The 16,076-nt window shown below is 46.5% G+C and overlaps 1 protein-coding gene across 3 annotated transcripts in view; it reads right to left on the bottom strand.

Annotated features, from left to right (window-relative positions):
* The window catches only part of MPP4 (MAGUK p55 scaffold protein 4), a 245,382-nt gene that overhangs the window by 131,876 nt on the left and 97,430 nt on the right, over positions 1 to 16,076 (bottom strand). For all 3 annotated transcript variants that reach the window (XM_069226059.1, XM_069226058.1, XM_069226061.1), the window contains 2 exons: positions 2,195 to 2,233; positions 843 to 863 (listed from right to left, as the gene is read on the bottom strand). In XM_069226059.1, coding sequence (XP_069082160.1) covers positions 843 to 863; positions 2,195 to 2,233 — 60 coding nt within the window. The remainder of the gene's footprint in view (positions 1 to 842; positions 864 to 2,194; positions 2,234 to 16,076) is intronic.

Here is a 16,076-nt window from a genome sequence, read left to right as displayed (position 1 = left end):
CCACAGAGGGTAAGTGTTATGTTTCTATTTAATGTTTAATACATTCTTGTATGTGTTTATGTGGGTGCGTGATGTGATGTGAATGGGTGTGTGTGCGGTGTGTGTATGTGAATGCATTGGTGTGAGGGACTGTGTGTGTGCGGCCACCCACCCTCCTTATGCTCTAATTGCCAGCTGCCACTAGATAATACAGATAGTGACAGGGTAGAGGCAGAAGACACAGGGACTGATATTGTACATGAAAAAAATGTAATTAATCAAGGGTATAGTTCCCAATTTACAAGTACATGAGGGACAGAAATCTGAATTGACCTCAAACCCATCACAAGCAGTTTACACTACCTAGCAGAGAGGGCAGCATATAATGGAGCACCAGAGACAGACAAGGCTAAGGAGCTAGAGGGGAGGTTCAAGAAGAATAACACTGGAAAAGGTGACAGAAAGCTGCTAACACACACTCTACCAGTGATGCCATGGTTTAATACTGGGCTGGAAGACACCGGACCTCATTTAGAGTTTGGCGGACGAGTAATCCAAATCACTTAATATCCAGGGGAGTGAGAGGACAACATTGCTCAATAATTGCCCTATTAAATAATGTTTGTTCTGAGCAAAATGTATTTGCTAAACTCGTTGGATTTTCTCTATAAATATCACAGCATTTCAAGCAGAAATGTTGTAGAACTTAATTTCAAACAAGAATTTCTGATCATTCTGCGTCGATTAATGCTGATTTCAGAAGAGAATTATTTGCTTGGTTCTAAACATTTAAATATATTGTAGAGCAGTTGTGAAATGTGGCAGTTTAAAAATTACTTTCTTTTCAATAGCAAAAGACCTACCTGACTCAAACGTTTCTTCGTCTTTTAATTTTGTGGCGAAAGGGCAACAATAAAAACAAATCTGTTAGTCACAATGGTCTTATTTTGCTTTTATTTGTGAAGTTGTTTTGTTAGCATGCACCATTAATAGTGTGTCAAAAATTAGACAATACACATTAGGGGGGAACTGGATAAGAAAAAGGCACTGGATGGTCTTACCATTAATTGAAACAAAATTTATGTTTTTACCACTTGCAGGGATAGCTCGTTTGCCAAGTAGCCATTCAGTGCAGTTGTTAATTCAGCAGCTACCTTCTGATTGGCTAGTTTGAACTCTACCATTTTAAAGGTATGGACAGTTAGTGTTTGTTAGTATTGTACAATTCAAAATGAGTGTCTGTGATGAAGGAGAATTAAGACAGAAGGATACTTGCCCACTCAAAATTGAAGGGGAATCACTTAGAGGGGTGGTTTTCTGACAGTGCTGCCCTTGGACAGTCTAAGCACCACTGAGATGGATGTCAGAAGCTCTTGAACCCTGCACACACATTCTAAGCCATCCACATATCATGTTTGGAGTTAATGTATCGATTAATATTTCTTTCACAAAATCATCCTCTACTCTCCCTCACTCATTTGTCGACCCATGGTTGTATTTGTTATAAATAAACCAGCTGGTAGGTTAATATCAGGCGGTTTCTCTATATAATGCGTACATGCTTGTAATATGGTACATGCCGCAAGGCACGTAGAACTGGGGAAAATTTAAATACAACCGGCCTTTCACAGGCACACCCAAATCTACTGCACCCCTGAAAAGTGCCACTATATGGGCCCTATTCTTTGCACAACTGTACCTAGACTCAGGGCCTGATTAAGGTATTGGTGGACGAGTTACTCCGTCACAACGGTGACGGATATCCCATCATCTGAAATATAAATCCCGTTGTATCCTATGGCAGTGGTTCCCAATCTGTGGTCCGGGGACCATTGGGGGTCTGCGAAGCCTCGTCAGGGGGTCCCCAACTGCTTAGAAAATTAAATAATATTAACAGATTAGGTTCCCATATTTTAGTAATAGGTCAGTTGGTGGTCCCCGGGTTCCAGTAATGATAAAGTAGGGGTCCACAGAATTCAAAAGTTGGGAACCGTTGTCCTATGGGATTTATATTTCAGCAGACGGGATATCCATTACTGTTGCGGTGGAGTAGTTTGTCCACCAAGATCTCAATCAGGCCCTCAATCTGTAAATAAACATTCAACCGTTTTGGGAGCTTGAGTCATTATTTACAGTTTAATAAGTGGCATATCTGTGACGTTAAGCTTCTATTTCAGAAAACGGTCAGTATAACACCCAGCATGGTGCGTCCCACCTGTCTCCACACATTTCTCATCGATCCTCATGTCGTCCTCTGTGAATGATAAGAAAACAGAAGAAAACATATTTAAAAATGAATGGTAATAAATCAGATATGATTGTATGTTCCCATTTAGTCCTCAAGGGTACTGCTTTTATATTATTCTAAAAAGCTGCCTGGGATCCTAAAAATCAAAGTAGACAGCAACCTGTGGCATATAAAGCTGCAGAGGACCACATAGTAGCAAAAATAATTTTGTGTGTCCTCATCTAGAAATAGCTACATCGCAGTCCAAGCAGTGCCACATTGTGCAGGTTACCATATTAATCACAGTGTTGTTTGGTAATAACTTTCACTCAGTAGGCACAGCCTAACTACTTGGCATGCTCAAAAAAAGGGAATGTTACTTGCCTGTAACAGCTCACTAGCATGGATATACTTTCGAGATTCACTGCTTATGCACACGCACAACAATCAGTGATAATGAGGGGGGAAATGTGAGGTTATTTGACAGGTCCTTTTTGATTGCTTTATGGAATAGGTGTGCACAATGTGTTTCTAGGTCTACAATTTAATTGCCACTAGTGGGATTGGTCGGCAGGGACAGTTGCCTCGGAGAAGTGATTTAGATGTCAGAGGTTTAAGTGAAGACTGTTCACAGATAGACAAGTAAGCTTGAAAGAGGGGAAATGGTGGAGTGAGTCAGCTGATTACCTTTGGATGAAGGCTAGGTATGTACAGCTAAGAGGTGGTAGCAGTATGGCGATAAAACTTGTAAACCCTGAAGATGGTCAAAAATATGAAATGGGGTAGACAGATAATTGAGACAGCTTTAGAGTACCGCTTATATGAAAAGGGGCAGAGGGCTGGTGGACTGTAAGGGACCTAGTCAATGCATTGCTCTGCCTCCCGTGGCTCCACCATCTAAGAAGAGCCCTTTCCCTGGCTCCTCTGAACTCCTGACCCCTGTCAGGAGTTCAAGGCCCTCCTCCTCATGCCTGGTGTCTAGTGGGAGAGCTCTGCTTTCCTAGTAGGCTACCTTCTGCCTCTCTCCTCCTTTTGCTTTGCTTTTCTCTGCTCTCCGCTCCACTAATGTCCCTCAGTGCTCCTTTTCCTTGTTTCTCTCTCACTCAGCTCTCTCTCTCTCTCTCTCTCTTTCACTCTCCCCCGCCGCTGTTGCCCTGCGGTCCTACCCCCTTTTTTGGCCTGCATCCTTTTTCAGCCCGCCCCCTTTGTTCACGCAGTTTTTCGTCCCCATCCCGCCTCCCAGCTGTCCTCTCCTCCCCCCACCTCCCTACTTAATGGCAGCCGCACGCAGCAGGCACGCCCCTAAAAGCAAGCCCGTCTGCACCCGTCCACGCTGTGACCGCGACTAGCGCCAGAACCCCTGGCTCCCATCCCCCCATCGCGCCACGCACGTCTTCACTACGACGCCACAACCCTTCGCGCCCTCAACACCGGCCGCTCTCCCACCTGCCTTCAAGCCTCCCCGCAGACCACCCGCGGACCCTTCTCCTGCCGGAACTGCACCTTCACCAGCCTCCAAGCCAACAACACACCCACCAAGGCGGGACGCAATCATCTCAAATGTATCCTCCTCAACACCCGGTCCATACACAAGTCCATAGTAGAGCTACGGAATCTACTTGACTCAGCCTCGCCAGATGTCGCCTTCCTGACCGAGACCTGGATGAACCCCTCCTCAGCGCCTGACATCGCCATAGCCATCCCGGACGGCTACAAGATCACCCGCAGGGACCGCTCCAACAAACCAGATGGAGGCATCGCCATCATCCACAAGAACACCCTCAGGATCACGACCAACACCGAAGACACCCTCAGCACCGCCGAACTCCTGCACTTCCAAATCCACACTGACTCAAACACCACCCTTCGAGGGCCCCTCATCTACAGGCCCCCCGGCCCACGACAGCAGTTCAGTGACTCCATTAACGACATCATCAGCATGCACGCTCTTTCATCCACTGACTACATACTCCTCAGAGACTTAAACTTCCATCTCGAGAACACCAACGACAACAACACGGCCACCCTGATCGACAACCTCTCCAACCTCGGCCTCAAACAGCTCGTCACAACACCAACCCTACCTGCAGGACACACACTCGACCCTATCTTCTCCGCCAGCAATCACGTCTCTTTCGGCCACACCACCGAACTCCACTGGACAGACCACTGCTGCATCCACTTCTCCTTCAAGAAACACACAACGCACCACCACCCACAACAGTCCCCCAAAACAGTTGGAACAAGGTCCCCCAACACCAACTTATTGCAAACCTCTCCCAGAACCCACCCATCAACACCACCGACACTGATGCAGCTGCCCGCAACTTCAGGGAATGGGTCAACACCTGTGCCAATACTCCCGCCCAAATCAAGAAGCCCTCCAATAGATGAACCGACAGAAAGGCCTTCCGGTTTACCGCCAACCTCCATGAATCTAAGCAAAGCTGCCAAAGACTCGAAAGAAAGTGGCGCCAAGATCAGACTCTGGACAACCACACAGCCTTCAAAAACGCCATCCGCAGACATCACCAACTCATCCAAGCCGCCAAAAGAACCACCTTCAAAGACCGAATCTACAACAATGCACACAGCCACAAGGAGCTCTTCAACGTCATGAAGGAACTCTCCAACCCTAGCTCCAACGTCGAAGACATCCCGCCATCCCAAGACCTCTGCGACTCCCAAGCCTCCTACTTCCACCACAAGATTGCAGATATCCACAACAGCTTCAGCACCCAGACCCCCCTGGCAACCACCAACACCACAGATTCACCTCCGACCAACCTCCTGCTCTCCTGGACCCCCGTCAACGACAACGACACCATCGAAATCATGAACACCATCCACTCCGGCTCTCCATCTGACCCCTGCCCTCACAGCATCCTCAACAAAGCAAGCTCCATCATCGCACCCCATCTATGGAAGATCATCAACAGCTCCTTTGAGTCTGTCACCTTCCCGGAGAGCTGGAAACATACCGAGATCAACGTCCTCTTCGAAAAACCCAAGGCGGACACAAAGGACCTCAAGAACTTCCGGCCTATCTCCCTGCTCCCCTTCCCGGCAAAAGTCATCGAGAAGGCCGTCAACAGACAACTAACCCGCTTCCTAAGGGAGAACCGCACCCTGGACCCTTCCCAATCTGGATTCCACAGCAACCACACTTCCGAAATCGCCCTCATCGCCGCCACCGACAACATCAGAACCATACTGGACAGCAGCAAAACCACGGCACTCATCCTCCTGGACCTCTCGGCCGCGTTCAACACAGTCTGCCACCACAACCTACACTCACGCCTCAGCAATGCTGGAGTCCGCAACAGAGCCTTGGACTGGGTCACCTTCTTTCTCACCGGCAGAACCCAGAGAGCCCGCCTCCCCCCATTCCGCTCAGAGGTCACCGAAATCATCTACGGCCTACCCCAGGGTTCAGCCCGGCCCTCTTCAACGTCTACATGGCCCCGCTCGCTAACATCGCCCGATCCCACAACCTCAACAGCATCTCATACGCCAACGACACCCAGCTGATCCTCTCCCTCACCAAGGACTCCGCCAAGACCTACCTCCACAAAGTAATGAAGGCCATCGCCGAATTGATGAAGAGCAGCTGCCTCAAACTCAATTCCGACAAGACAGAAGTCCTTATCTTCGTCTCCACCCACTCCGCATGGGGTGACTCGTGGTGGCCTGCCACTCTCGGAACCGTTCCAACTCCCACCGAGCATGCACGCAACCTAGGATTCATCTTGGACCCCTCACTATCCATGACCCAGCAAGTCAATGCAATCTCCTCCTCCTGCTTCAACACCCTCCGCATGCTCCGAAAGATCTACAAATGGATACCCATCGAAACCAGAAGAACGATCACCCAAGCCCTCGTAAACAACAAACTGGACTACGGCAATGCCCTCTACGCAGGAACCACGGCCAAAATCCAGAAGAGGCTGCAACGCATCCAGAAAGCCTCTGCTTGCCTCATCGTGGACATCCCCTGCCACTGCCACATCACAGACCACCTGAAAAACCTGCACTGGCTCCCAGTCAACAAGAGAATCACCTTCAAACTCTTCACCCATGCTCACAAAGCACTGCACAACAACGGACCAGAATACCTCAACAAACGACTCTCCTTCTACACCCCAACCTGGCATGTCCGCTCCGCTGACCTCGCCCTCGCAACCGTCCCTCACGTCCGCAGAACTACAACCGGCGGGAGATCATTTTCACACCTTGCCGCCAAAATGTGGAACACTCTTCCCACCCACCTGCGCCAGACCAAAGATCTCCTTATCTTCAGAAAACTTCTCAAGGCCTGGCTGTTTGATTAGTAGCAGCACCTCCCCCCCACCACCTTCTCAGGGCCTTGAGACCCTCACGGGTGAGTAGTGCGCTTTCCAATCCCTGATTGATTGACTGATTGAAGGTAGGGTGACACAGGTTAACATAAGCATTAGAGAGACGCTAGGATAGCATATATGGTGATAAACCAGGTGTGCATCTAAGGTAAACTTAGATGTTAAACAAAAAAGCTGCCTTTTTCACACAATTTGGGTGTCAGGATTCCGCCTTTCTGCCTACACATCTATGGGTACTATAGCTGTGTCACCATCCAGAACAAACAGCTAGGGATGTTGGGTTTGAAATCACCTGTACCAAGTACCAGTCCCACCACTGGGACCAGCACAGTTCCGCGCTAGCTGATGGGAGGTGTGGCGGCTCTCAGTAAGAGGAGATGATAGCTCTGAAAATTGATAGAGGACAAGTTAAGACCAGGAGAGGAAACAGTTGTTTATCTGCTTCAAATGACAAGCTGTAAAAAATAACAAAGCAATCATCTTTTCTGCAAAAGCTTTATGTGCAACAGAGAGCACCACTTGAGTTACCAAAACAGTTTGACTTATGAAGCTGATCCAAGTGGTGTTCCTCATTTTAAATGGGTACAAATGTACTGGTGTGTTAGCTTACATCATAACACTGACTAGTGGAGTCTGCTTTATTAGGGAGTTACCTACTTTGCCTTGGATAGATAGGGTTAAAGGTACAAGAGCATTGAGAAGATGCCCCCGTTGGCTAAAAAAAAGAGCCAAGCAAAAAAACAATTAGAAAAATATGTAATCCATCTAGCAACGCAGCCAGAAACAGGATTAATGGTCTGCAAATATAATTTTGTCTGTGTCAAATGCGCTTTGTAGATTACAAGCTATCTGTTCAATGAACTGCAATGAATTGTCAAGCAACATATCATGTACTTGTTGCAAACTGCAAGTGTTCAGCAGTCCACTGGAGCAAAGGGGTATTAATTACATTTTTACTGATCATAGGCACATGTTAGGCCTGGCATCTGCGGCGTGGTCTCCCCTAACTTGTGTGCCTCTACTTCCCAGGTTGTTTCTGTGTGCTGGACTCTGTTTTTGCCCGTTTTGATTACTTTGGGCATTTTACCAGTGCTAAAGTGCAAGTGCACCCTATGTGAATTTGTATGTATTGGCGTTTCCATGATTGGGATACTTGATTTACTAATAAGTCCCTAGTAAAATGCACTAGACGTGCCCAGAGCATGTGAATCAAATGCTACTATCGGGCTTGTAGCACTTGTTGTGCCACCCACATGAGTAGCCCTGTAACCATGGCTCAGACTTGCCACTGCAGTGTCTGTGGGTGCAGTTTTAAACTGACAGTTCGACTTGGCAAGTGTACGCATTTGCCAGGCCTAAACCTTCCCTTTTTGTACATGTAAGGTACCCCTAAGGAAGGCCCTAGGTAGCCTGATTGGCAGGGTGCATTGTATGTTACAGTTGGGACATGTACTGATGTGTTTTAAATGTCCTAACAGTGAAATCAGGATGGCTCCTCCATAAGGGCCGAGGAGCGTCACCCCTCACCAGCAGCAGAAGCTACAACTCTTTCACCACAAAGGAATAATAAACTAGGTTTATTATTCCTACGTGGTGAAAGGGGCAGGCGTCGGGGATGACAGCCTCGGAGGAGTGCACAGAGTACTCCCCTCAGAGCGCATGTGTGTTTGGTCGGCCGTCTGGGGCCACCAAACACACATGCGCTGTAAGCTCTCTCCAGCCCAGCAACACAGTTGCCGGGCTGGAGACAGCCTGCACAGGCTCTCAGTCTGCCTGGGAGCCCCCTGCCTGGGCACTCCCCAGCAACTCTGACGCTGCTCTGATCGGTGGGGAGTGCCCAGGTCTGCAGCCCAGCAAAGAGGGTCAGAGGAACGGTGGTAACGGAGGAGGTACGTTTTTTTAAAAATTATTAAATGGGCCTTCCCCCTCTTCCCTGCGCGCCGCACCCACACCTCCCTTTTACATAGGAGCGAACTGTAACTGAGTGAAATACTCCCAAATTTGGTTTTCACTGTGCAAGGCCTATCCCTATCATAGGTTAACATAGGGGTTACCTTTTAATATTATTAAAGTGCAAATTCCCTTTGAGAGCAGATAGAAATATAGTTTGGGGTCTGTGAACTCACAATTTAAAAATACATATTTTAGTGAAGTTGGTTTTTAGATTGTTAGTTTGAAAATGCCACTTTTGGAAAGTAGGCATTTTCTTGCTTAGACCATTCTGTGACTCCGCCTGTTTGTGGATTCCCTGTCTGGGTCAGTTTGACAGTTGGGCTATTGGTGCATCTCCTCTAGACAGTGACACAAAGGGTGCTGTGGTGTAGCCTCCATATCCTGATGAGCCATCTGTGTTAGTGTGTCAGGAGGAGTGGTTACTCACACCTGAAAGGGCTGTGCCCGCCCTCACACAATGCAGTCTCCAACCCCCTGGTGTGTGTCTGGAGCTGGCCTGGGCAAGGCAGGATCTTGTGAACAACAGAGACTTTCCTTTGAAGTTTGCCTACTTCAAAGGCAGAAAGGGGTATAAGTAGTGGACTCAAAACCCCCGACTTTAGATCACTTCTGGAATTAAGAGGAACCTCTGCCAAGAGAGAAGAGCTGAAGAGCTGAGGAGAAGTGCTGCCCCTGCCTGTGACTGTGCTTTGTTGGGCTATTCTGCAGTTGCTGCTTCTGTGTGTGAAAGGGGACAGAGACTAGACTCTGTTGTGCATTCCTGCTTGAGAGGTATCTCCAAGGGCTTGGAGTAGAGCTTGCCTCCTGTTTTGAAGTCTCAGGGACAGCAAAGGCTTCACCATCCAGTTCTGAGTCTACATGCTGAGGACTCTAGCCTGCCAGAGGGTGCCATTCCTGTTCCTCGGCCCCTAGAAGTGAATTTCTGGTGAAATCCTGTGAAGCGACGCTGGACAATGCCATGCGACTTTGCTAAGGGCGCCGCTGCACGGAACCCCGCTACGCCACCTGCACCTGAAGCTGTGGACCTCACAGAAGCGTGACGACCCCAACGAGACTGCAGGCCTCGCATCACCGTAGCTTCTGATCCTGCACACCTTTGCTGAGATCGGAGTGTCGTAGCACTGACGTTCGTGACACCAGACTCCGTCGCAGCGCCTGTGATCCCAGGATGTGAGCACGACCACGTGAGGTCGCCCTACAGCATAGGACTTTGCAGGACTTCGTCTCTGCCGAAGGTACCAAGGGACCGACACCTCACAACCAATGCCACCTCACCTGCACTGCTCTGCAGTAAGGACCCAACGCCGCTGCGCGATGCCTCTGCTCCTCTGCCCCATAGCACTGGAACCAATGCCGCATCAGATCCAGCGACACCTCGCTCCCCGACTCCATGCACAAGCCTGTTTTCTACTTGCTTTACAAAGGTGCTGTACCTGGGGATCTGTACGACTCCATAAATGGCACAGTGGCGTCGCATTGTGGGAAACGTCATGACGTTGCTTAACATCAAATGGCAGCATTTGTGCCTCTAGGCACTATTTTTGTGTTTTTGAGTACTAAGATCCCATTTTTAATGGTGTATTGTGGATTTTTATAGTATTTGGTCTTGTTTATTTAGATGAAATATTTACTATTTTTCTAAACCTGTGTTGTGTAATTTTTAGTGGTTCACTGTATTACTGTATGTGTGTTTCTACAAATACTTAACACATTGTCTCTGAGTTAAGCCTGCCTTCTTGTGCCAAAACACCAAGGGGGTGAGTGGGGGTTAACTGAGTGTGATTCTCCTTTACCCTGATTAGAGTGAGGGTCCTTGCTTGGACAGGGGACGACCTGACTGCCAACCAAAGACCCCATTTCTAACAGCACACTTTAAAAAAAAAAATTAAACCATTTTCAGTGCATCCTATTCAAGACATGTCACAGAGCACTGTACAATATGTATCAAGGAATCACAAAAAGCTAAAACACAAACATGAAACTGACACAGCAAATGGAATAAAAGCAGAACTGTTAATGACAATAAGTAGGTGAAAACAGAGAAGCAAAACAGAAAATAGCTCATCCTAAAACAGCAACTACCAATTCAATAAAGGGTAAGCAGGTTTAAAGAAATGGCCTTTCAGAGCGTAAGCATTGTCCTTTCCTTAGTGCTTTTAAGCCTATAAATTCAGTACAAGTGTACAATTACGTACCTACCGACAGTGGCAGAGGGCATCAGCTATGCTGTCCTGTTTGAATGTCTCTGTTTGCTTCTCTGCATGGATGTCATTTAGAGGTCACCAGGGGTCGCTGCTGCGACCACTGGCTGGGCCTTTGCTACCCCAGCACTGCCTTTGCGACCCCTAGCCTTAGAGGTGGCACAGTCAGTGCCAGGAACACAGTCAGCTCGTCTTCATGGATGTCAGCGGGGGCTTCACTCTATTTGTTTGCTGTCAGTTTTTTTTAATTACACTTATAGTGAATAATAATAACACATTATTCATTATTAGTGTAATAAAAATTGAGTACAATTAGCTGGAATATCCCCTTTGATGGCAGCTGAGGTAAGTAAAAATACTTTTAAATGTATGTTGTGTGCATGCTTGTGGGTGAGAGTGTGTTTATGTGAGAGAGTATGTGTGTGAATTTGTGTGTAAGCAGTGCTTAATTTGTGCTTGTTGTTTCCGGTATCCTCCCTATGATATCAGTGCCCGGAATTACATCATAAGCCTCCTCCAAGTGGTACACCCAGTTATCCTCGGTGATATGGGACAGAATTGGGCGCTACTGTTCAGAGTACTTGCTTCTAAAAGAGACTCACATGCGGTGTCCCTTAGAACATTCTTCCGCATCACTAACTCCTGTTTGTACTCCTTACATCAGGTTTTACCACAGCAGAGTCTCTGGGCCTCGCACTGAAAGCACACTAGAGATTCTTTAAAGCTAAGGAGCATCCCTTGTCAAACCATTTCGGGGTCTCAGTTACAGTCCCCCCCGCCCCTGACTCCAAAAGAGTGGATAGAGTAGTAGCGATCGTCATAAAGGCCCCTAAGATGTCACTGCCACTAGACACAGATGATCGACAGATACTAAATTCCGTATTGCAACATGAATAGAGAGACCTGAAGAAGCTATTATGGACAAACAGGAACCACCTAGGCCTTCTCCTGTTGTAGGTCAGCCTTAGGGCACTCATTCCAGCAAGCGCTCGCACCTGCAGGAGTAAATACCAGCATAGTGATAGAGTCACTGGATTATGGTCTTTAAAGGGGCTCGATTGAATTTCTACCTTTGTCACACATGAAAAAAGAGGTGCTAAAACAAAAATAAAATCGAGAAAAGATTTGCAACCCCTCCCGATAAAGGGAGGAATAATAACTCTGTCTTTAGAGACAGCAAGCTTAACAAGAGTTAATATTAAGTTTTACTCATTCATAATCCCATTTAAGGTGGAGCCTTGGTTCAAATGGTTCATGTGAAGACCTGATAGAGCAAAACAGCAATTAGTAAAATCCCTCCCCTACCTAGGATCCCCACACAGATGAAAATTAAAATCCCCTGCCAAGATCATGTTGGCTCTAGACCATTTTGACCTGTTAAATTTTCTCATAATCGATCCCAACAACTGAATATGCCATACATCTGTCGAAGCAGCATTGGCATTATAAAAATTAAGCAATACCATGCTTGGGAAATACAAAAATTCAGCAATACCACGCTTGGGAAACCCGGCATTGAGAAAGACATAGAATGGTAGAAGAACCTGTAAGATAAAACCAGCCAGGTTGGGTCATCAACCTTGGACATAAGCCCGGCAATATTCCAACTAATTCGATGAAGCACCTTTAGACTAGTAGTTAATAAGGCCTGACACTATGATCCGTGGACACCCCCAAGGAGTCAGTCGGATTGGCCCGCCTAACAAGTAATTCAAAGGCGTCCAGGTTGGCCAGCGGGGTAAATCAATTGGAAGTATCCACTCCAGCCTGCACTATGGGCTGACGAGCCTGCTTCCCCATAAAGTTCCTTCAAGATCCTAGTTGTTGAAGTTACAATGTGGAATCAGCTGCCATAGGTCTATAGAAGAATCCCAGGGGGAGGGCTAAAGTAGAAGTTGAAGGGTAACTGGACTTAAAGCAATGAATGGAGGCAAGAGGTCTGTTAAAATGTACAATCCCGCAGTCCCCTCCAAAGGGTTTTGCAGCCTTACTGATCCAACTCAACCTCCTGACAAAATTGATCCATCTACCCAGTTCAGTCCCCAGTGATGAATTCAAGCACAACCAGTGCATAACCTTGTTCCGGAACTGGTCATAGCTTTCAGCAGTTCCAGCTTTCAGAGGAGGCACACTGCCCAAAACAGCATAAGCTGCAGCTTCCGGGGGTAAGTTAATAATAACAATGCTCTGGAAGGAGGGACACTCTCCCCCCTGTACAAGACATTACAGGCAATGGGGACGCTGGGCCTGCCATTGCCCAGTCTGGCCTGCACAGCTGGAAACCAAACTAGCCGACCTTTCCTCTATGTTGTAACTGGCATGGTCTATCTGTTTGGCCCCACAAGAACTTGGCTGCTGCTGGGTATATCATTGAAAATCGTCCGTGCTCCTAAAGTGACAGTATCCCCCAAGATAGTATAGGGAGCACGGGGGTCAATAAACTGAGAAAGAGGTGATGATATAGGAGTTGGGACAGGGGCCCTGGGTGGTGAATTAGTGGGATGCAGTTGGAAAGTTTCAGTTCAACGGTAGCCAACCTTTCATATACCTGATAAATTTTTCATCTAAAATGGCACTCAGCTTATAATAAAGAGAATCCATGTCCTTATCGAAAGCAACGGGTCCCCTTGGAGAACGAGAAGTGTTCCTGTGGGTGCATTTTGATTTAGAATTGGTGTCTATCCTTTTCCCTGGGGCTACCGCGCCTTTGTCCACAACAACCCCCACTTCTAAGGGTACTGTGGGTTTGGGGCCCTCTTGGAAGATATTAGTTCGGTAAATGGAGAGGGGCAGCTTAAGGCCCCGCTCTCCAGCAACTCACTCATGAATCATGGCTCTTTAGCAGTGGGGACTGGGCTTTGCTTGGAGGGGAAAGCTCGGGGCAGCAAAACAGGGGAGGAGATGGATAAACGGTGTTCAGTCAATTCAATTTCTTTACTAGTGGCTCGACTGCACGTTGTAAGAAGCCATTTAGGGACGTCGGGGTGTAGGACTTGGTGAAACCTGCGGGTGGCTTCCATTTCCCTATCTCTCTACAATAGTTTGATAACTGTTTGTCCAAGCCAGAATACAAAAATTATCTGAGGCAGCAGAAGTTAAAGGGGTGGCCCAGCCCGACTTCCTATGGGTGAGGACGGACCTGGTCTTTGCCTGGGTTCGCACACCGCGCATCCCGCACCACAGTGGTTGGAGGTTGATTTTCAGCATGCAACACTGGGAGATTGGCAGCAACAGACCCTCCTCCTCACAGAAATGTCTTATGAGACAGCTAGTCTCTGGCAGCAATTCAAACACAGCTCCCAAACGTTCTGTGCCGCGGTAGGTGGAGGGCGCTTTTCAGCGCGTGGGGAAATTGGCAGCAACCACCTCTCCTTCTCACAGAAACATCTTATGGGGCAGGGAGTCCTCTGCAGCAACTCCAGCACAGCTTCCAAACATCCCATCTATCTATTATTTGGTCAAAACGTCATCAACCATCTCAGTTGAAATATAATTGTGACATATTGGTATAACTGTGCAATTGATAACAGACTGAACTTCAGCCAAAGGCTCTGTACAATGCTCTTCTTTCTTTTAATTTTCACTTTTTTGAACACTGTGTTGTCTGCAATAATGTAATTTGCTATGACATCAGAATCATGAATGCATAGTTGCAATTAATTACGGTGTATAAAAAGTATAGTGCGTGAAATTTATAGTGCGTGAACCAAAGTCTTAGATTGATAACTGAGTGAGGAACTCCAGTTTCAAACAAGCACTGGCAGTGCTAATAGGTCTGGCTTATGGAAAAAATGCCTTTGTGTCATTGATGAGGTTAGGCACTTAAGTCATAATACATGCACTTTGTCACTCAACTTTCCACTCATGCATCCATTTAGTCATCCACTGACCCAATCATCCGCATATGTTTGCAATAACTAAACTGAACATAGCAACATGTGTCCATGTTTCAAAGGAATTGTACATAGTCCTTTATTAGTTTAAAGTTTCAGACTGCCTACCACATTTAGAACCATGTTGGCCATCTTTGAATGGTAAAACAACAATACACTATCAACATCAGTTTTCTGTAATGATCTGCTGTTTTAGAGGAAGTGGCCACGTGGTATGTGGCGCACTGCAGATGCAATGAGCACCAAGCAGGTGACCCATTAGCACTGCCTGGAAAGCAATAGTATATTCTTAAGAAAAAATAAAATAAAAAGAGGAGCAGCAAAGAAATTAAAGGAGAAATATAAAACGAGAACACTAAAAACTAAAAGACTGGCCAAACCGTCCTTCCACAGACGTGCACTCATTTTCAGATGGATGTGCACATGTGATCAGAAAATGCCTTCATTTTCAATGATTGATATGAACTGAACGTTACTCCATGCTGTATGCGGTCATGGATGGAAGCATTGCATAAATGTCACTCAGACAGATCTGTGGCAGAAGAGAACTGACCCAATGGCTCTCTAAGAATCTATAAGTGTATATATATATATATATATACATACATTGATGTATGTATTATTTACTGATTTTTTATTACAGGATCCTGGTAGACAGCTAAGCCTGCCAGGCCTTCCAAGAGATTCTAGCAAGAATAATTGCAGGGAAATTCTTATTTCCATAGAGTTTGTCAGAGGGGCTAACCAACACCAACATTATTCCCTACAAAGGTAATGCTTGAGATTTCACGTAACAAAATACCTATCTGTAGGGTTTAATAAAAAGTCATAACAATCCATCCCTAATGCCTATTGACTTTAGCATATTTTTTCACAATAAATACAACAGACCTACTAAATTAGATTAAATTGCTGCATTTATCGTAACATTTCATAATAAAAAGAGCAAGCCTTTAGACATGATCATTGGCCTAGCACCATAACGAATGTGGCCCTGCTGTATTGAATATAAGCTTTGCCACAAGACAAAAGTTCAATACAAGTATCTTTTTAGTGGAAGCACACAAATTCAGCCCAATCAAATCCTGTACTCAGGAAAACCACCATGTGGGTGGAGACTAAGACCCTCTCTTACTGATCCTCTGACTACTCTTCATTGTTAATCACATAAGTTCGGGTGACAGCTGTGCTATCAAGCCAGACCTAAAAATGCATGTGGATTAGTGTAGTCTTGGGCATCCCATACAACTCTCAAATGCATACCTGCACTTTGAAGTCTAAAGTTGATTATGGAAAGGGAACGTGTGGGTGTTGGGACTGGAGAACAGCAATACATTTCTCATGACTGCCCTCCTACCATCTGTACTGCTGCCAAAGAAAAACAAACACTGTAAATTATCTTCTTTTGTAAGGCACTTTAAAAGTATTACAGTTCCATGTGCGTGCCCCCGAAAGGTGAAGATCT

This window comes from Pleurodeles waltl, chromosome 3_1 (assembly GCF_031143425.1).
Source record: "Pleurodeles waltl isolate 20211129_DDA chromosome 3_1, aPleWal1.hap1.20221129, whole genome shotgun sequence".
In the NCBI taxonomy this organism is placed as follows: domain Eukaryota; kingdom Metazoa; phylum Chordata; class Amphibia; order Caudata; family Salamandridae; genus Pleurodeles; species Pleurodeles waltl.
Note: the sequence above shows the minus strand (reverse complement) of the source record. Positions and strands in the feature narration are given on the sequence as shown.